This window comes from Colobus angolensis, unplaced genomic scaffold (assembly GCF_000951035.1).
Source record: "Colobus angolensis palliatus isolate OR3802 unplaced genomic scaffold, Cang.pa_1.0 Scaffold3, whole genome shotgun sequence".
Lineage (NCBI taxonomy): Eukaryota > Metazoa > Chordata > Mammalia > Primates > Cercopithecidae > Colobus > Colobus angolensis.
This window is the reverse complement of record NW_012116265.1, coordinates 17,696,802-17,718,635: the sequence shown is the minus strand read 5'-3', so window position 1 is coordinate 17,718,635 and position 21,834 is coordinate 17,696,802. Positions and strand designations below refer to the sequence as shown.

The 21,834-nt window shown below is 37.5% G+C and overlaps 1 protein-coding gene across 1 annotated transcript in view; it reads left to right on the top strand.

The window, feature by feature from the left end:
* Nucleotides 1-19,242, top strand: part of GPATCH2L (G patch domain containing 2-like) — a 52,057-nt gene extending 32,815 nt beyond the window's left edge. The window contains exons 9-10 of the mRNA XM_011949518.1: nt 11,876-11,970; nt 17,724-19,242. Coding sequence (XP_011804908.1) covers nt 11,876-11,970; nt 17,724-17,881 — 253 coding nt within the window. The 3' untranslated portion in view covers nt 17,882-19,242. The remainder of the gene's footprint in view (nt 1-11,875; nt 11,971-17,723) is intronic.
* Nucleotides 19,243-21,834: the final 2,592 nt, after the last annotated feature.

The window sequence follows — 21,834 nt, the reverse complement described above, 5'->3', positions numbered from 1 at the left end:
TGGGGGGGGGGCGACTATGTTATCATTAGTGGTATAATTTTATTTTGCAAAGAGAAGTGTTTCCTGTTTTATCACAGCTTTCCCTGAGGAGGGCTGGTGTATTAATTTGCTGTATTGCCTCCTGGCTGTTCCCAGGCTGTTTTTCCTCTTCATCATGGAATTTTTAATGGCCCTACTGCCTCTTGGGAAGCATGTGAGGAAGAGTTCCTCAGGGAGTGCTTCCCTTTTTTCACATGCCTATAATTACTCTCCTTTAAGAGCACAAAGAGTTCAATAATCATGCCTGAACTATGAAGGTTCTCTCCTGTCAGGTTACTGAGCTGAGGCTGCTTCTTGCCTGGACACTGCCAGTTCCATTCTCCCAAGCAAGAGGAAGGGCTTTTCAACAGTTTTCCTCCCTGCTAGAACCGTATGCTTTTCTGGTTCTCAGAATAGGTGGGGGCGGGGGGCATTGGGAGGATGGCGCATGACCTAAAATCCTCTCTTGTTTAGTATTTCATTGCTATAAACAAATAAATAATTGGACCATAATCTTAAAATAACATTTTATTGATGTATCTTTTTAATACAGCCCAGATGACAGGTGCAGTGGATGGGAAGGTTTGTGGTCTTTGTACCATCTAATAGATTTATGGATTTCAGGAATACCACTCTGGAAATAGTTAACTTGGTGGTTTTCAACCCTGGCTGCAAGTTGGAATCACCTAAGAAGCTTTAAGAAAATATATCCATGCTGGGCCCTACTTCCAGAGATTCTGATTTAACTGGTCTGGAATGAGGCCTAGACATTGGCATTATTTTAAAGCTCCCTAGGTGATTAATATGCAGCCAGGGTTAAGAACTGTTGTCCTAAATGCATATGGTTTTGTGACTGGTGCTTTGTAATTTGCTTAATAGGGGCTCCCATTTCATAATTGGCATGAACTCTGTACTTTGGTATGGTATGCACCATTCCTTATAGGAGGTGGACCCCTGGACTTCTCTTAGTTTTGGAGAACCTACTGCAGGTAAAGAAGAGTGTTAGTATCTGCACAGTGCCCAGCACATAGTTCTTAATAAATGGAGGGGCAGAGTTTTGTCAGGTGGCTGTATGGATAGTTGGATTGTTGGCTGGCCACGTGGATGAAATCCATAAACCAACTGTTTTGGTTTGGTTGTTTTGGTTGCTAGTATTGGGATTTGCTGTTAAAGGTGTAATACTTGGTAGTGGTGTTAAGAATTGCTGCTGCTCAAACAGCAGATGGTGTGATTGGCGTTCTAGTAGAGGCAGTGGTATTGTTAAGGGCACAGTCACAAACTTGTAATAAGGAGACTAGTGCTGCAAGCAGTTTTTCCCAAAATGAGAGATTTGTTGATTGTGAAGGATAGTTTTTCTTACTATTATTACCAAAGAAAATGATAAGTAGGATTTATCAATTGCTACATACAGGTCAGTTGTATCTGTGTGATGCATAAGTCACCAATTGCAGTTTTTGAGTGCAAAAACTTTTCATGGCAGTGTTTTAGTTTTCTCCAACTCAAAGGAAAGATCAACTTGTAGTGACCTTTCCTTCATTTTGGAAGATAATTTGGTCATGCATTACCATTTTAATTTATTCTTTCTTTAAGCTCTGAAGTAGCAAAGTACTGATATCTTCTTTTCATATAGGTCAGCTTCCTTTGTAAATAAACTATTTTTTCTTTGAGAAATCTTATTTTTAGTTGCAGTAAGGATGGCAGATATCAGCCTGGTATGCAAATATTGTACATGTTTCTTAATGAATGGATGAAAAGTTTCATAGCTTCTACTTTCTTCATAGACCATTGGCATAGGTGGTAGGAGATTAAGAGTATGGATATTAGTGTCAGGCAGACCTGGGTGAGAATCCTGGCTTCACCCAGGCAAATGACTTAATCTTCCCATACCTCAATTTCTACATCTTTAAAATGGAAATATCAATACTTTTTAAATTGGTTGAGTGGGGATCAAAATGAAATAATATATGTAAATATTTAGCATCCTGGTAAATTTTTGTTATGTAGTTACTGCCCTACCTCGTCCTTAGGATAACTGCAATTTTAAAAACTTTGAGTTGGCTTCCAGAGTCATTTGCTAATTAGATGTAATACAGATTCTTGAGGTGCTTAAATGGCCTCAAATGGTCTATAAGAGGAGGCGTTTGGACAGACTTGGGATTAAAAAAAAAAGAGAGACAGAGAGACCTTCCTGCCCATTAGAGAGTTGAAATAGGATAGGCTGAGCTCATTTGTAATTCATTTTATGTGTTCACAAACGTTATGATCTACATATCAGAGTTGTGTGCCCAGCTGGCTGTGCCACTTGACAAGGAGTTTCAAAGAGTAAGAAGAAGACTCACTTCATGCTATTAATTTTGACCTTTGGAGCCATAATAAACAGCCTGAGGTTTTACCTCAGGGCTTGGGGGAAGGAACCTTTTATTAGTCCTGTATCTGTTGATGCTGTGAAGTACAGTATTGCTTTCTCACCTCTTTAGTGCCTCAGTTTTGGCCATGTGTGAAGCAATGTTTCTGCTGTAGTATTGTCTATAAGGTTGCCCAAGCCTATTGGAACTGCCCATTGTATAGTACACAGTTCTTGAATCTTTTGTCCTCTATTGGAGGGTCTCATTGACAGTGGCTGTCAGCTGGCTGGCATCTTACTGCCTAAGTGGAATGATGAAAGCATTTTCTCTCTCTCTCTGTTTTTCCATTGTAACATACCCATCTTTCCAACTGATGTGAAATGATTCGACTCTTATGGGTGGCATGAAACAGCTTCATGATATGCCTACTTTAGCCCAGCTAAGGGAATTAGATTAGGGAGAATTTTCAGGTGCCGGTGAGCAGTTTGTCACAGACTACTGAGGGTTAGATTTAAGTGAAAACCATTAGTGGAATTGCTAGGATTGCTTCCTGTTAGATAAGCCTCCTCTGTTTCCTATGATAATTGTGAAGTGGTTTTTTTTTTTTTTTTCTTTTTTTTTTTCTTCCTAGCTGCTCCTAGTGCCATAGGCCTAGATCTTTTCCCAGGTGCAAGTCTGTGAAAATATTTCCCCCTCTGACTGCTTAATAAATGTCAGTTTAGTAAACCCTAAAGGTAAAATCGCATGTGAGAAAGGAGTCTCACATTTAATCTAGGGATTAAATCCCTAGATTTAATCCTCCTTTTTCTCCTTTTACCCAGCACTTACTTGTTCTCTGATTACAACTCACTGTCTCGGAGTATTAATTCTTTCTTTAGAAATTGGCCTTCCTACTATGTTGTGAGCTCCTGGGGACAGGACCTCAGCTCAGTCATCTTTTTTCTCCCTCTGCACATCCAGCATAGTATGTTACATTGGGTAGTCCTCCATAAATTTTTGTTAAAAATAACTGAGGTGAACAGATTAGTAATTAAGGAGAATAATTGGAATATATGATATATATGACCTTTGGTCCCTAGAAACATCAAATTTTTTCCTGGTGTTACTTGTTTGTGTTAAAGAAAAAGTATAGAAAACAAATACCCTTTTTACATTGAAATTTATTAACTTTCTAATTTTTAATTTTTGTGGGTACATAGTAGGTGTATATACTTCTGGGGTACAAGAGACGGTTTGATATAGGCATGTAATGCATAATAATTACATCATGGAGAATGGGATATCCATCCCCTCAAGCATTTATCCTTTGTGTTACGAACAAACCAATTTTACTCTTTTATTTTAAAACGTACAGTTAGATTATTATTGACTATAGCCACCCTGTTGTGCTATCAAATAGTAGATCTTATTCATTCTTTCAATTTTTTTTGTACATATTAACCATCCGCATTCCCCACCACCCTCGTTACCCTTCCCAGCCTCTGGTAACCATCCTTCTACTTGTCTCCATTAGTTCAATTGTTTTGATTTTTAGATCCCACAAATAAGTGAGAACATGTAATTTTTGACTTTCTATGCCTGGTCTATTTTCCTTATTATAATTATCTCCATTTTCGTCCATGTTGTTGCAAATAACAGGATCTCATTCTTTTTTATGGCTGAATAGTACTGCATTGTGTATATGCACCACATTTTCTTTATCCATTCATCAGTTGATGGACACTTAGGTTGCTTCCAAATATTGGCTATTGTGAACAGGGCTGCAGCAAACTTGTGGGTACAGATATCTCTTTGATGTACTGATTTCCTTTCTTTTGGGTATTTACCCAGTAGTGGGATTGCTGGATCATAAAATAGAGTCAAAAAAGACTCTGTTTTTAGTTTTTCTGAGGAGCCTCCAAACTGTTCTCCATAGTGGTTGTACTAATTTACATTCCCGCCAACAGTGTACGAAGGTTGCCTTTTCACTGCATCCTCACCAGCATTATTAGTTCTGTTTTGGATGTAAACCAATTTAACTGGGGTGAGATGATATCTCATTGTAGTTTTGATTTGCATTTCTCTGATGATCAGTGATATTGAGCACCTTTTCATATGCCTGTTTGCCACTTATATGTCTTTTGAGAAATATCTGTTCAAATCTTTTGCCAATTTTTTGATTGAATTATTAGATTTATTTTCTATAGAGTTGTTTGAGCTCCTTATGTATTCTCATTATTAATGCTTTGTCAGATGGGTAGTTTGCAGGTATTTTCTCCCATTCTGTGGGTTGTCTATTCACTTTGTTGATTGTTTCCTTTGCTGTGCAGAAGGTTTTTAACTCAATGTGATCCCATTTGTCCATTTTTGCCTTGGTTGCTGTGATTGTGGGATATTACTAAAAAAATTTTTGCCCAGACCAATGTGCTGGAGATTTTTCCCAGTATTTTCTTATAGTAGTTTCATAGTTTGAGATTTCAAATTTAAGTCTTTAATCTACTTGATTTGATTTTGTATATGCTGAGAGATAGGGGTCTAGTTTCATTCTTCTGCATATGGATATCCAGTTTTCCCTGCACCATTTATTGAAGAGACTGTCTTTTCCCCAGTGTATGTTCTTGGCACCTTTGTTGAAAATGAGTTCACTCTGCATGTGTGGATTTGTTTCTGGGTTCTCTGTTCTGTTCCATTGGTCTGTGTGTCTGTTTTTATGCCAGTACAATGCTATTTCAGTTACTATAGCTCTGTAGTATAATTTGAAGCCAGGTAATGTGATTCCTTCAGTTTTGTTCTTTTTGTTTAGGATAGCTTTGGCTATTTTGGGTCTCTTGTGGTTCCATATAAATTTTAGGATTCCTTTTTCTATTTCTGTGAAGAATGTCATTGGTATTTTGATAGGAATTGCATTGAATCTGTAGATTGGTTTGGGTAGTATGGACATTTTTAAAGTATTGATTCTTTCAATCCATGAACATGGAGTATCTTTCCATTTTTTTGGTGTCTTCAATTTTTTTATCCATGTTTTATATGTTCATTATAGAGATCTTTTACTTCTTTAAGTTAATTTCTAGGTATTTAATTTTATTTGTGGCTACTATAAATGGGGTTAATTTTTAAATTTCTTTTTCAGATTGTTCACTCTTGGCATATAGAAATGCTACTGATTTTTTTGTGTTGATCTTGTATCTTGCAACTTTACTGAACTTGTTTATCACTACTAATAGTTTTGTGGTACAGTCTTTAGGTTTTTCCAAATATAAGTTCGTATCATCTACAAACAAGGATACTTTGACTTCTTCCTTTTCAGTTTGGATGCCCTTTAGTTCTTTTTCTTGTCTGATTACTCTAGCTGGGACTTTCAGTCCTAAATTGAATAACAGTGGTGAAGACGGGCATCCTTACCATGTTCCTAATCTTAGAAGAGAGACTTTCAGTTTTTCCCCATTCAGTATGATACTAGCTGTGGGCCTGTCATGTATGACTTTTATTACGTTGAGGTATGTTCCTTCTATACCCAGTTTTTTGAGGATTTTTATTCTATATAAAAAAATGAACTTTTCATTAACTTTAAAAATGAGTGATTTTTGAAGGTGAACTATTCCTTAAACTAGCTTGCCATTGGCAGACAGACTGTTTGCTCTCCATAGGAGTGACTCTAAACATCTTTGTTCCAAATCTAAAGCAGTCACTTCAGTTATTTTTTTGCCAACATTGGTTCTATTAAACATGCATGTATTTCTCAAAGTATTTTTTTTTCCCTAAAAGTACATTCCTGCCCCAAGGACATAGTGATCTGCCCAGTTTCCTAAGTAACACTGCAGTTTTAACAACTCACCTGATCTTTCAGTTACCTGCAGTAAAAAAGAAAATAGAAATGTTGTGTTTATGCTTGGATAGAAAGAATCCTCTTTCCATTAATTGTTAATCTTCAGCATTCACCTTCACACTTGTAATAAGAATTTAGTGACTTTTTCTGCGATAAGAATTTTTTTAAAAAGAGTGTACTTTTTGCTTTTAGTGCTCTTTCTTCCAACTCTGCCCTGGCAAATGCCACCACAGTGGGGAAACTAACACACTCTTAGGGGAAGTACTGATTCCACACTTACACTGTGAAAGAAGCATATGCCCCAGGTTTTACTGGCCTGAGTGAAGATTGTCACTGAGGCCCTGATCAGATGAAACAGAAAAGGCATAGCCTGTCTTTTCTCTAATTGCATATATACTGGGGAATAGTATTTTTATCTAAGTGTATATTAATTTAATCATTCTATTATTCTTTAGGTTGAATAGTTAGATCTGTATTATTGACTAGGTTGACTCTGGGAATTTGGTAGATTTTTCAACTCAGTAATTTTCAAAGTAGGTAGGTGCTTATCAGAATTACCCAGGGAAAAATTTAAAAATAAGTATGTTACTGATTCTCCTCCCACTCCTGCCCAGCCTACTAAATTAGGATCTTGATAGGGACATGTGTATTTAGTAAAAGCTCCTTATATAATTCTGATAACCATTTGCCACTCCAGTTGAGAATTAAGTTTTAACTTGGTGGAGACTTTAACTTAATACTTAGCCTTTTATACACTATGCCTTATTGAAAGATCACTTCCCCTAACATATTACATGGTTTGCAACCCAAGAACAACCATATACTACTCTGGAAAAATAGTTTTGAAATATCTCGTTGATCTTTTACCCTTTCTACTTGCAGGAAGGGTCTCTGTGTTGGTGAGAAAGAGAAGCTTAGACTGTTTTATCCTTTTTGTTACCGCATTTGTGCTTTTGTCCCTCTTTTAGTTTCCATTTTGAGAGTAAACAGTGATGCTTTCAAAGTAAAATAACACACATTAAATAAATAACACGTTTAAAAGAAAAGGAGCCAAGTGGTTGTTAAGTACCCATAAATGAAAATGGGGTTGGAGAGGTGGTCAACCTCTTTATTTTTCCTTCCCTTCTTTAATTTTTTATGTCTGCAACCCTTGATGATCTGGAATTATTTGGGGATAGACAAAAAACTGGAACTACTTCTTCGATAGGAAGCCGAAGCTGTAGCAGTTGCCTTCGCCACATGCTAAGGTTCCCCAAAATAATACAGGCGGCCCTGCCAGCCCCACACGTAGTAGTATTCTTTATTCCTGAGCAGGGCTGTGCTAATATTCTGGATGTGCCATGCTGCATGACAGCTTCTGTTTCCTGCCTCTAAATCCTCTTGCTCTAAGCACCCAACTTCCTTCTTCTTTCCCCCGACTTGTTTTTTTTTTTAGTTCTTCTTTTTAAAATTTTATTTTATTTTAAAAAAACTGACACATAATGGTTGTACGTATTTATGGGGAACACAGTGGCATTTCAATACATACAATATGTAGTGATCAGATCAGGGTCATTAGCATATACATCTGCTCAAACATTTATCATTTCTTTTTGTTAGAAGCATTCAATATCCTCCTAGCTATTTGAAACTGTGTAATATATAATTGTTAACTATAGTCATCGTACAGTACTGTAGAGCTAGAATTTATTCCTCCTATCTAGCTCTAAGTTTATATCTTTTAACAAATCCTTTTCTATCCCTCCCTTCCCATACCCCAGCCGGAAGTATCCTCTGTTCTACTTTTTACTTCTATGAGATCAACTTTTTTAAGCTTCAACTTATGAGTGAGAACTGATGGTGTTTAACTTTCTGTTCCCGGCTTGTTTTCACTTAACCTAATATCCTCTGGTTCCATCCATGTGGCTGTGAATGACAGGATTGACTCTTTTTTTTTTTTAATGCCTGAATAGTGTTCCATTGTGTAGCAGGCTTGTTCTGGGTCCTCTTCCTTCTTTGTCCTCTAGGGTTCTTTCCAAGTAGATGGGGCTTTCACATAAGAAAATAGATTTTCCCAAGCTGTGAACTCTAGCAGTACTAATGTTCACTTAAAACCAAGAAAGAAGCAAAATGTCTTACTGTCCTATTATAACAGTTTGATCATTTTTCTTCTTCCCTCCCCAAATCTTGTCTAAGAAGGGACATAGAGAAAAATGTCCTCGTATACTGACTGCTAAGATATGATGTCATTCTACCTCCTATGAAATAGCTCTCCAACCTCGAAATGTGTCTTAAGAGAAATGTTTTAAGAGGGAAGAATCATTTAAACTGAGTTTTAAAAATGAACATACCTTCTCTTTATTGATACCCTAGTTTCTTTGTTATTCGTATTCTGTAACCTGAAAAGCTGCACAGCCGCAGGTAGAACTTGGCTATAAGATCCATCAAGGCAGAGATTGTCTCTTGTTTATCACTATATTCCTAGTGTTTAGTACAGTGCTTGGCAAGAGTAGGTGCTCAGTAAAAATTTAGTGAACAATGAAAGAAGCAACAAAACTGCTTAGTAGAAAGGAAATAGTCCACAAAAGTACATACTTTTACAATAAAATAATTCACTTAACAAGCTTCATTTCTTGATTTCCTTAGAAAGTCTTCAGTTCTTTCCTGTTATAACCAGAGGAATTTACAAAATCTGAAGGATTTAGGATATTCAAGACGACAGTTAGATTTAGGAATGGGGTGGTAGAAGTAGACCGTTTACCACAGAGAGAAGTAATATGCTGGAGGCATAACAGTCAAGGGTCACTTAATGTAGAGACAATTGACCTGAAGGCTAAACAATATCACCTAGAGGAGCAGGGTGGTGGAAGGACCACCTGAGCCATTGAACCCACAATAACACCCTAAGAGTTGCAATGTAATAACCTGTGTGTGTAATAATAGGTAAGTAATACTTACTCTCAGTTTGCTAAAGTAAATAAGCATTTCCATTAAAAGTTGTTAAAAACTTAAACATTTTAGTGCATAAATTTTTTTTTTACTTCCAAAATGACACTATCATTCCTTGAAAGTGTGAGATAAGTAGTGCTGACTAGATCCATAAAAGAGTTGATAATATGGGCCTTTTCCCATGTTACTGACATATGTCAAACATACAAAATGGTAAAAATGATGGATGGGGGCAAATAAAAGGCAGTATTTGTGTAGCTCAAGTTGATACTCCAAGAATTAATATCTTGATATACTTCTTGAGTACTTATGCTTCTCATTTTGCATCTATCTCATGAAACTCAGCATATTGTAAACTGTGATCTTGAAGAGGCAATGTTTTTAATTTTTATTGAAGGATCAACATACAGGGAAGAGTACAAAGAAATATACACTCAATGAACAGTCACAAAGTTACAGTCAAGTAACAAGCATCCAGATGAAGACAAAGAGCATTATCAGAAAGAACCCCAGAAGCTCCCTGTGCCTCTTTCTCTGCCTGTCTTCCCCTCGCCACTGCTGTAGAGCGCCACCATCCTGATGTCTAACAGTAACATGGTTTAGCTTGAAGCAATGGTGTCAACATTTTTTCTGAAAAGCTTTGGAGGTTCCTTTAATGAGCTTCAGATAAAGAGGAAAGAAGTATGACTATACACTGTTAGCCTTTATTTGACTTTGTTTCTCCTTCTGAATCATGCCTGAGGATAAGGATGATTGAATAAGATCAGAGTGCTTGGATAGTCTCAGTTTGGGTCTGTACTCAAGTCCCATGTTTGTGGAAAAGATGGATGCTGTATGTGTTCCACATTTCTCTGTTTTGAGGAGAAACACAATTTTGTCATGTCAACTTTATTTTCTGCTTGTGTCTGGACTTCAAAGGGAATTACTACCACTCCATTCAGACTGAAGTCCTGTCTACCTTTGATGTTGTCATCTATGTTAATTTGTTATTAAATCAGCATGCTGCCTAGACTTATTCCCAGGATTTATGCAAGGTATGAAAAAGGAAGTGTTTTCTCTACTTTACACATTTATAATTAGCTGTTTAGAATTAACTATTTGGGCTTTCAGAATTAATTATTCATGAGGTATTTGACTTTAATTTTCTGTACAGGACAGAGTGATCAATAAAAGGTGCTTTGAATGGAATTTTCCAAACCACTGGCTTTGTATTATAAATCTCAGCCTGTAACATTCTTCACATTCCTAGTTTCTTAGGATTTTAGTCAAATTCTTATGTTTTCCTATTTATAAATTGAATTGACTCTTAAACTTTTGCTATTTAGAGAAGTGAAAGTGTGTGTGTGTGTGTGTGCGCGCGCGCGCTGCACCCCTTTCAACTGTGCAAGTTATTTTGGGGGCTTTCTGAGTCAAAAAATTTGTCCATTCAACAGCTGTCTTGTTGCCTTGCTAACCAGGTTTTCTTAGATTTGTCTGAGGTTCCAGTTTTAAGACTACTAAGGGTCTTGATCCTCAGCTGGGACTACTGATTAGGAGTTTATCTGGTATAATTTTATATGCTATTTATTTTGGCTAGTTTTTTTAAATTGTGAAATGTACATAATATAAAATTTACTATTTTAACCACTTTTAAGTGTTCAGTTGGCCATTTGATTTTTAGAACTTGTATTCATTCACAGCAGTTTTAATCAACAGCTAATGAGGACTGCCTGTGTGCCTTGAGCCAAAGTTGGTAGATCATTGGAAAATTATCAAAGAAGTGTAAATAAAGTTTGTTCTCAAGATCCCTGTTCTTAAAGAGATTAAGCCTTCTTGTTTCATCAGAGAAGCAAGATATATGCACACCAGTTAAACATTGCTTCATGGTAGATGAGGCCCCAAATGTTCAAGGGAACACTTTGTGTAAAGGTGAGACTCATTTTGGTCTTTAATCAGGGGCAGGATCTGTCTAGTTTGAGAGGGACAAAATCTTTACATACGTAAAGAGTTTTTTTAGTGCTTTCTGCATGGCCAGGCCCTGAGCTAAACACTTTGTAACATACATAAAGATTTTTATTTTACTTCTTAATTTGCATACAGTACAATACATTCTTTGGGAACAGTGGTGAACTAAAATAGCATACCAGCTAGTTCAGTGTTAAACCCGTTGTCTTTCACAGAATCATTTGCTTTTAAAATAAGCTGAGTATTCAGATGAAGGAACATATTGTCACATAATTAGAAAAAAAAGAAAATATTTTTATTTTCTTTTTTTGCCTGTAAAATAAAAAACATAATTTGTATTTTTAAAAGTCACAGAAGCCAAACTTACTTAACTTGTGATGTAGACAGTATTAAAAATTCAGATTTACATGGCAGGAGGTTAAACTTCCTATTAAAATTCTGTGCAAATATCTGTGTTCATGCAGCATTAAACTTTTCAATGTATTACCTCTTGGGAGTAAGTATTTCATTAGTGAGTTTAGAACAATTGTGGTTGTAGTTTTTATGAAAAATAATTGTATAAAAATAAGCATGTAATGCAACACATATTTATTGAAATTAGTCTTGAATGTCTCCTACACTGAAATCAGGTAAAAAGTTTAGAATGGGTGTGTATTGTGGATAAAGAGTGAGTTACTACTAATTCTGAATAATGTTGTCCCAATGCTTAATGGCAAAAGACAGTGCCCATTTTATTTATGTCTGTAATGGGTTAAGGATTTAAACTGGGCTACATGTAATGTCTTACAATAAGAATTAAAAAGTTCAAACCTTTTTTCTCTTCTTACATCTGCAGACAGGCAAATGTACATTGGGGACCACCATGTTCACGTGACATCAAGAGGAAGCGGAAACCAGTGGCCACAGCATCTTTGTCTAGCCCCAGTGCAGGTGATTACATGCAGTTATCATTTATTGAGCATGTACCGTGTGTCAGGCACTAAATTATGTGTTTTGTATACCTTTTCATGTAACGTTTGTGGTAGTGTAGATCATTTTACTCCCACTTTACATGGGAAAACTGAGACTACAAGAAATAATTAGCCTAGTTCTCGCTGATTCTGAAGTCTATGCTTTTTCACTGTTACATGACTGTCTAGAGTTTGAAACCCTATATTCCACTATCAGCAATCTCCAGTCATCTGAGCTTTTGTTTTAGCACAGACAGGAAATTAGGTCCATGTTAATGAAAGTCCAGGTGAGGTGGCAGTTCAGTCAGCAGTCAGGCAGTCACACGGGGTTATTTACTTTCTTATTTTGCATACAGTACAGTACATTCTCACTGCTTTTATAAGTGGACTGCTAATATTTTACTGGTCATGACATTCCTAATTAAAAACAATTTTTTAGGCTAAAACTTTTCAGTTTTTTTTTTTTTTAAACAAAACTAACACGAATTGGTAGAAGCCAAAATAGTGCTTATCTTTGGTTGCGGGAGGGGGGCAGTGACCAAGAGAGGGCACAAAGAAGCCTTCTGGGCTGTTGGCAGTGCTCCATATGATGAACTTGGTGTGGTGTATGGCTGCTTACATAGGTAGAATCTGGAGCTGTGCACTTAGGATTGATGTCCTTCACTGTGTGTATGTTGTCCTTCAATGAAAAAAAGGGGAGAGTTATGTATTAATATTTCAGTGAGAAAACTGGATATTGAATATGTCATTGAATATTTTATTTTCTTTAGAAAATGCTACCCATTACATAGATCAGAGCAGTTGATAGCTGAATAGAGAGTAAACCTCAGACAGATGGGGAGGGAGCCCTGTCCTCTACCTTGACTTAGTAAGTTTTGGTGAACTGTGAAATTGTCTTCTTTGAGCTTCTGTTTGTGATGTCTGCTTGATGGTGGTTCATACTGGATAGTCTTCATCACCGGTCTGATGATTGTAGTACTTTTTTTTTTTTTTTTTTTAGTGCTTTCCACATGGCCAGGCCCTGAGCTGAACACTTTGTAAACATTATTTCACCTAATCTTTGCAACAGCCTTGTAAGGTGGACGCTGTTTTTATTCCCAATTTACACATGAGAAAACCAAGGCTTAAATCACTTCCCTGAGGCCACATGGTTGATAAATTGCAGAGCCAAGATCAGACCGGTTTCCCTGTGACTCTAGAGCTGTCCTCTCGAGCACTGCAGGTGTTCTTCTTTTTGTATACAACAGGATCAAGTCCAGACTATGACCCCGCATCACAACTCAGATCCTCATTCAGTCTGTGGTATTGGAAGCATTAAAAGAAAACCACCCTTCTTTTATCTTTTTGTTCTGTTTTTTTCTCCTTAACGTCTAGCTTCTAGTTTTAGCTTTTAATTGCTTATAAGAGAGGAACGAACCATTGAAGAGTTTAAAATCCTTATTCCATATTCAGGTTGGGAAATGTACGTGTGTGGGGGTGGGTATTAAACAAGACTTGAGCATTAAACATTTCCCCTCCTGAGCCCAGCTCCTCTCCTCTCACTTGTTGACTAAGCCCTGCTTCACTGAGCATTTTCTTTTTTTTCTACCCACAACCTGAGTGCCCCATGGAGGTGAAGGACATAGCCTGAGTCTGTGCCATCAGTCAGCAGAATAAATGGGCTTGCTCTGCCTAACATCGGGCCATCTCGGATTCCACCTCTTTTATAGGAATGAGTGATGAAGAGAGGTGCGTTCCGCTTTGCCGCTGTATTAATACACATCAGGGGCCAGCTCCTGGCACTAAATCACGCTACTGCATACATCTGTTATCGGACTCTTCACCAGTGTGATGAACAAGACTGCAGATAGAGGCTTCCTTGTGTCATTCTTTATAGGATTTTCCTAAAAGAATAAATAGCTCAGATCTCTGCCAACACTCTCCCCTGTCACTGTGATGAATTCAGCTTCTTTCTTAAACATGCAGCCACGAATCTTTTCCCTTTTTTCCCCTCCCCCACTGGTAGAAAGTTTTGAGTTGAAATTGACTGAATTTAAAGATATTAATAAGGGTAGAGAGGTGAAGAGCAGGAAGAAACAGTATGTCTTCCTTGTCTTTTTGTAGTAATAGTAACAAAAGGCCAAGGAAAAAGACCGTAAATGACCATAGGGTTGTTAAATAGACCCATTTGGAAAGTGTAGCACCTTTATTTTCTTTGTATCTTCATTCTCCCCTCCTTATGGCTTTCTAGCCTACAGGTGTCTAGTGCACAGAACCACATCCTGGATCTTAGTGAGCAAGCATGCTAACCTGCTTCTGAGACTTGATACACCAAAACAGGGATTTTCCCGCAAGTGTCTCCCTCATGCTGAAGTGAACTAGCTGAATATGCTCTTAAAGAATGTACTTAGAAAAGAAAAAAAATGGATTATCTTCTCCAAAATTTGAGACTAAGTAGCTGTAAAAGACATAATAAACCCAGATGAAAACCAGACTTCGTTTTCTTGAAATGATTTTCTTCATCAGAATGGTAGATCAGAGCCATCGGCATGCAGATTCCAATCCTTCAAAAAGTAAACACATGGCTTTTGATAAAGCGGATTTGAGGTGAACAGAAATTCTGTTGAGAACCCAGCTATTTGTGTGAGTATATTTTAGCTATCCCCAAAACTTTTTCTGACCTTTCTCTTTCTGGGATAGGATATGTGTGCTTAGAGTATCATTCAGAAGGATATCTAATAGTTAATCTGCTAATTAGTTACATCAGGTTTCAAATACTAGGTCAGTGACATAAGAGAAAGAAAGAGAGAGAGAGATGTGAATTGTCAAACGGATTGTCAGATGCACTCACAAGAGCAGAACTGCTTATCTGTTTTGCTCACTACTGTACCCCTAGCATCTAAATGAATACCTAGCCCATGGAACAAACCCACTAGTTATTTGTTGTAAGAATAAATTATTAGAATCTTAAAGTTGAAACAGAGTGATTCCTGATGTACTCTAACCACATGGTTGGATTCAGTAGTTCCATTTTAGGATGTCCCTTTTCTCGGGAGTCATAGGGCAAATTCTTACTGCCCACTGTGTCTTTTTAAAGTTTAAATGTTTTTTAAAATTTAACATGTTTCTTAGTAAATATTGAATGGGTATAAAAGAACGTTTATAGCAGATATGTAAGGAGTAAAGAAAATATAGCAAATATCCATGTACCTACCATTCACTTTAAGAAAAAGTTAAAATTTTCTTTTTTAAAAAGTTAAAATTGTCTTTAAAAGTCTTCTCCCTGCTCTCCTCAGAGGTAAAAGTTATTCTGATTGTTTTTTATTGTTTGTCATTCTTTTTTTTTCAAGTAGTTTTAGCAGACATATGTATCTTCAAGCAATATATTGTCTAGTTTTGTGTTTTTGAACCCTTGTATATATGGAATCAAAGTATGTCATATTTTATGTTGCAGCTTTCACCCGGTTCTGTTTTTGAGATTCAGTCATGCTTTGTCCTGCCAAAATCTATTTTTCAGCTGCCATGTATATGGTATTCCATTGTATGAATATGATTAATATACTATAATTGAATGTTCTTGATGGACATTTGGACCGTATTCCTGTTTTATGCTATTATGGAAAATACTGCACTGTTCTCTGAGAGAACAAGTGCAAACATTCTTTGAGGCCACTTCCCGCCCGTTAGGATGGCTGTATCAAAAACAGAGAGCATCAGGTGTTGGTGAGGATGTAGAGAAATTGGAACCCTTGTGCAGTACTTGTGGGAAGGTAAAAATTGTGCATTGCTGTGGAAAACAGTATGTAAAAAAAAATTCCTCAAAAAATTAAACATAAAACTACCATATGATCCAGCAATTCTGTTTCTGTGCATATACCCAAAAGAATGAAAAGCAGAGACTCAAAATAGATTTTTGCACACCTCTGTTTACAGCAACATTATTTGCAATTGGCAAGATGGAAACAACTCACATGTCCATTGCTGGATGAACAAAATGTGCTGTATACATACAATGGAATATTATGTAGCTTGAAAGTCTTTCTTATTCAGAATGAAACTGCTACAAGCTACAAATTGGATGAAGACATTTGCTAAGTGAAATAAGTGAGACATAAAAGGAGAAATATTGTATGATTCCACTTTTATAAGCTGCCTAGAATAGTCAAATTCATAGAAACGGAAAGACAAATAGTGGTTGCCAGGGGCCAGGGGAAGAGGGAAATGGGGAGAGTTATTGTTTAATGGGTATGGAGTTTCCATTTGAGGTGATGAAAAAGTCCTGGTGATAAATAGTTGTGATAGTTACACAGCATTGTGAATGTACTTAATGCGACTGAACTGTACACTTAAAAATGGGTAAGACAGCAAATTATATATATATTTTACTGTAATAAAAATAGCAAAAAAAAAAAAGTTTTTCTAGGGTAGTGCTTTTTTCACTGCAGTTTGGTGACCATGTAGGTATAGTTTTTTGAAATTTATTACCAGTTAAATATGAGTGAGTATGTGTGCCTGAGTTTGTTGTGAGTGTGTGTGTGTATGAGAGAAAAAAAGAGAGAGAGAGATTTGAGTTGTCAAATGTATTTCCTGCTGCTCTGGTGAAGTTCCAAAATGTTTGAAAGCTTTTGCCCTCAAGAAACTCTTGTATCTAGAGTAACAGCTTTCAAGATATTTTTACATTAGCCCTCAATAAGAAATTCATGTTTGAATATGTGTGTTGGTTGCACATGTAAATCTGAAATAAATCCTGGGTGCATGCTGATACTTTCTATTTTTTTCATTGAGAAAAAAAAGTAATGGTCATGACCCACTAAATTGATTTCGTGACCCGCAATTTGAAAATTACTGTTCTAGGTTACATTTCTGGGAGTGGAATTATTGGGTGACAGGGTAAAATCCAAACTTTCCTAGGTTTTGCCATATTTTAGTATATGTTTGTTCTTAGCAGAGTGGGTGGAGATGATGGTTTGTGCCACTCCACTCAGGGGCATTTGGAAATGTGAAGTAAATGTTTGTTTGTCACAATGACTGGGGAATGTTCCTGGCATTCGGCAGATAGGATCCAGATCGGTGAGTGTTCTGAAGTATACAGGACAACCCTGCACAAGCCATGTCTCCTGTCCAGAATGTCTTTAGTGATCTTATTGAAAAATATTGGGCCTGATTGTGCTCTTTTTCTGCCATTTTCCTTGTTGTATGGTATATATTTATTGGTAACACTGCCCTGTCGGAGGCATGGGTTGTGGCAGGAAGAGCGTGGGGTTTAGAGTCCAGTATCTGTGTTTGAATCTTGATATTTAACCAGCTCTGTTTTATCCCTGAACAATTTGTCTGATCTCTCTATACCTCAGTTCCCTGATCTAGAAAGTGGAGATCACTATGAGTCATCTCTACGAGTATCTATAAGTAAGGGTTTGTATTAACAATTAAGATCATGAGTATTCATTGTTTAAGCAATAGGCACGTAAGTACTTTATAAGTGATTTTTACTACATTATGAATGCGTGCTACTGAATTTATTTATTTGTTCAATTGAACCCATTTTCTCAGATTAGGAAATACTGTCTTACTTAAATCTTGTCTTTACTTTTTTGTAGAGAAAAAAGAGATACCTTATGTGGCCACTTAGGTTACTAGGACATGAAGTATAAGGATTAAGAAAATTTTGTTTCTAAGTGTCTCTCATTCTAATTTGTCTTATTCTGATTTATCTCCCCTTGATGTTTTTGCTCCCCTCTATTGTAACCTTACTAGTTCACATGGATGCAGTGGAGCCAACCACACCAGCGTCACAAGCCCCCAAATCACCCAGCTCTGAGTGGTTGGTCAGGACCTCTGCAGCAGAGAAAGCCACAGATGCAACTACTACATTTTTTAAAATGCCACAAGAAAAGAGCCCTGGATACAGCTAGAGAGCAAGACTTCACTCTCCAGGAGCTGACTGGGTGTTGCTGAAGCAAATGTTGGACTTTGTGTTAGATAGTCTTGCATATCTTAATCGACATTCCCAGTCCTTTCACCACCAGAACCAACTCCTCTTTCAAACACAGCAGTGGACTCTCTCTCAGAAGATCATGTTGTGGGAGTCTTTTTTTTTTTTTAATAGTAAAATATTGAGGCAGCAAGTTTTTACAAAAAGGTCATCCTCTGCTCTATTTGTTACCTTGTTATTGCTGTCTCAACATTTACTACAGCTCCATTCACAGAGCTGTTGCTTTTTTGCAGTTGTCTTTGTTCTTGAAAAACCAGTAACTGCTTCTGCATACGTTTTGTGTAGAGCTTTTAATATCATTTGAGGAAGTTCCAAATTTGTAGCCAGTTCCAAACAAATTTAAATACTGAGTTGAGGCCTGTATGGAATTGTTTGCAGGAGATAAGGCTTGCCTTTGAGCCTACTCTTGATTCACGCAGAGTGCCAATAAGATAAATCAACGAGGTTCTCGTTTTGGAGCCTCAAAAGAGACACCAGCAACTGGGCCTTGAGAACTTCCATTTTTTTGCAGATTGTCTGCAGAAACTCAGACAGCTCATCAGCAGCAGCAGCTGTATTTTACCTCATCTTCAGAGTTTATGTTCTACTGAAAGAGGACGTGTGTATACATGCACACGCACACACACAGCTTGGTGTAATGGAGACGATGGTGTAGGTGTACAGCAAATTTAAAATAGTCAGTGAATTGTGTCTTACTACTTCATGTCCCAGTGTAAGCCTTTATGTCCTAAGCAGAACTTTATTGTTAGTATTATAGGTTAATAACCTGCAGCAGAAATTCATACTCTATTATAATAATGGCTTCTTGGGGCCATGCTTTGGGGAGGTAAAATGTCTTTTTGACATGCATTTATATTTGGCGTGTTTATGATGGCTCAGCTGCATGTGGAGTTATATATACAGTCGTGCCTGAAGTTGGATGCTACTTTGTCAAAATGAGAAATAAGTGATGGCCTGGAGCTGCTGGAGAGAAGCCACGCTTTCTAAAAAGTATTATCAAGAGGGTCTGTCATTCATTCAGGAGCCTAGCTGACAGAAGGGCTTTTTTTAATACCAATGAGTGCATTTACTCTGAAATACACAGAAGCTCTTGGTGAATTGCTGCCTGCTCTGGTCACATTGTAGAGGGACTCCCACTCATGCACCTGCTTATTTTCTGTCTTAAACAGGTGCTGGATGGGGCAGCACCTCCTTCCCCCAAAATGCGATTGCCTCTGTTTCCCATACAAAGTGTAATGATGGGTTGCTTTATCATACTCCCTTTTACAATTATAGTCCTTATCAGTGGAAACTCCAGATTTCTTTATCGATGAAGTGGGGAGGTGGGTGGGCATGAATCTAGTTGGAAAAGGGGACTTGAAGCTAAGTTTACATGGCACTTTAAGACTGAGAACATGTCAGTTGTTCAAATCAGGAATATGGTAGAGGGAGAGCAGGTGGAGATGATGGGACGGGAAAGTGCTGAAAGCGGCCCAGCATGCCTCTCAGTCACCCTTGGTTCTCATGCAGCAGTGTGTGTGCTTACAGGGGTGTTCCACTCTTGGTTCTCATGCAGCAGTGTGGGAGAGTGCTGAAGCTGGCCCAGCTTGCCTCTGAGTTGCCTCTGGTTCTCATGCAGCAGTGTGTGTGCTTAACAGGAGTGGAGATGATGGGACAGGAGAATGCTGAAACTGGCCAAGCAGACCTCGGAGTCACCCGTGGCTCTCATACAGCAGTGTGTGTGCTTACAGGGATTTCCCAGGCTGCACTTCCTTTCCCTGTGGGCTGCACCCACAGAAGTATAGAAAATATGTCTGTTGAATATAAATTGGTACCACTGAATTGTTTTAGTGATGAGGTTAGATTTTGTTGTCATGTGCATTGTCACCATAGTGACCTGTGGCATATATTTTTAACATAGTTCGTTGGGTTTGAGAGAAATCTGTGGACATAATTTTTTGTTTGTGTCAAGCTGTATGACTCATGCAGTGATTGGTCCCATGATCATGGCCTATTAGTGAAAACCGCCAAAGGTCAGGTGGCCAAGGTGTTCCCACATTTTTTCTATATAACTTATTGCCTGATAGTCCACCTTTCTACCTATGATTAAAAATAATTTTTATATACAACATTATTTACATTTCAAACATCTCTACAAAGTCATGCCAATTTAAGGAGACGAAAACAGTCACAGAGTTGAGTGACTTGCTCCAAATCACAGAACTAAGCCAGGACTAGAATCCCAGACTTTCAGATTTTCTCTGCCCTGGGTTATAATCTCTTGTTTTTCAGTGATAGACCTGAGTCAGTCTGAGATGCTTATTTATGAAACAGTATACCGTGAATATTTATTATCTTCCTGGGCATGCTTTTCTACCCATTTTGAATACTTTCAACAGGGATTACCCAAGAATGCAACATCTACCTGTAATAAATGGGGAGAAAGTTAGTTGCCTGAGAGAATAGAATATTAAGCACACAAATACTTTCCAACACAGGGTTGTAAATTGTGCTCCTCATTTTAAGGTGCTGTATGTGCATGTTTAAGGAATTATTAATCAATGTGTTCTGCTTGCTTTCTGTATTAACCAGTTCCAGAGGATAGCCTTAGAAATGAGTGTATTTTGAATCTTAAAACTTAAAGTTTCTTTATATGCGGCACAGTGTATAATGTCATAAGTTAAGAAAAATCTATTATCTTTCAAAGAAATTACCTAGTTTCAAAAATCAGGTTTTGTAATCAGTGTTGAAAAACTCTGAAACATGACTTACTTTGAGGATGATCCTTGAGCTCATGTATTTGATCTGCTCAAAAGTAGTAACTAAAGCTGAGTTAAACAGTTTTTATTTATTTTAAGGTTCTGATTTTTCCCAGCTGGCTACACAGATGGCTTGTCTGAATCCTAATTTTGTGTGTTTTCCACAATGGGCAGAAGTCAAAACATTATCTGCTTCTGTGAGGATCATTAATAAAAAGTTGGTTTTAATTACGAGTTTAAGGGAATTTTAGATTATTTTACAGATGCAGTATTTGAAAGGAACAAAACTCTCGTGTTGCCTTTTGTTGTTGTTGTTGTTTCCTAGCGACAGGTTCTTGATCTGTCACTCAGGCTAGAGTGCAGTGATGTGTTCATAGCTCACTGTAACCTTGAACTCATAAGCTCAAGCCATCCTCCTGCCTCAGCCTCCTGAGTTGTGAGAACTACAGAAGTGTGCCATCACACCTGGCTAATTTTTTAAGTTTTTGTAGAGATGGGGTCTTGCTCTGTTGCCTGTGCTGATCTTGAACTCCTAACCTCAAGCAATCTTCCTGCCTCGGCCTCCCTAAGTGTTGTAGTAATAGGTGTGAGCCACCATGCCGAGCCTTGTGTTGCCTCTTGGTAAGAACTAATAAAAGGAAATTAGTAGCTTGTTTACCTGGTACCGGATTTGGAGGGGGCTGAGTATAGTTTTTACTGAGTGGTATGTGGTTGGAAAATAGGCCACATTAGCCTTGAATTGTTTAGAAATCAAATGCGATTCGAAGTTTTAGAGGACATTGCTGGGCTATGAAATAGGCTACTAACAAGGCTATTTTTGTAGCAAAATGGCCAAAAGCTGAAATAAATCTTCTTAGTCTGTGATACGTGTAGAGCATCCTTTGTTAAGTAAAGCACAACACCTAGGACAAGTAACTAAACTAGTTATGACTTCCAAATAGATTGATAGAGCCTTGCATTTTGGAGTTAGAGACACTGTAGCTGTATCTATATACCTGTAATATAGCCTGGGAAGTTCTGTTGCTGCAGAGTTACCATTAAAGTCACTTGGAATTGAAGAAGATACGGAGTGTTGAGACAAAGGAACTAGGCTGGCACAGTCATTGCTGATGCGATGGGTTCTCCACTTTGGCTC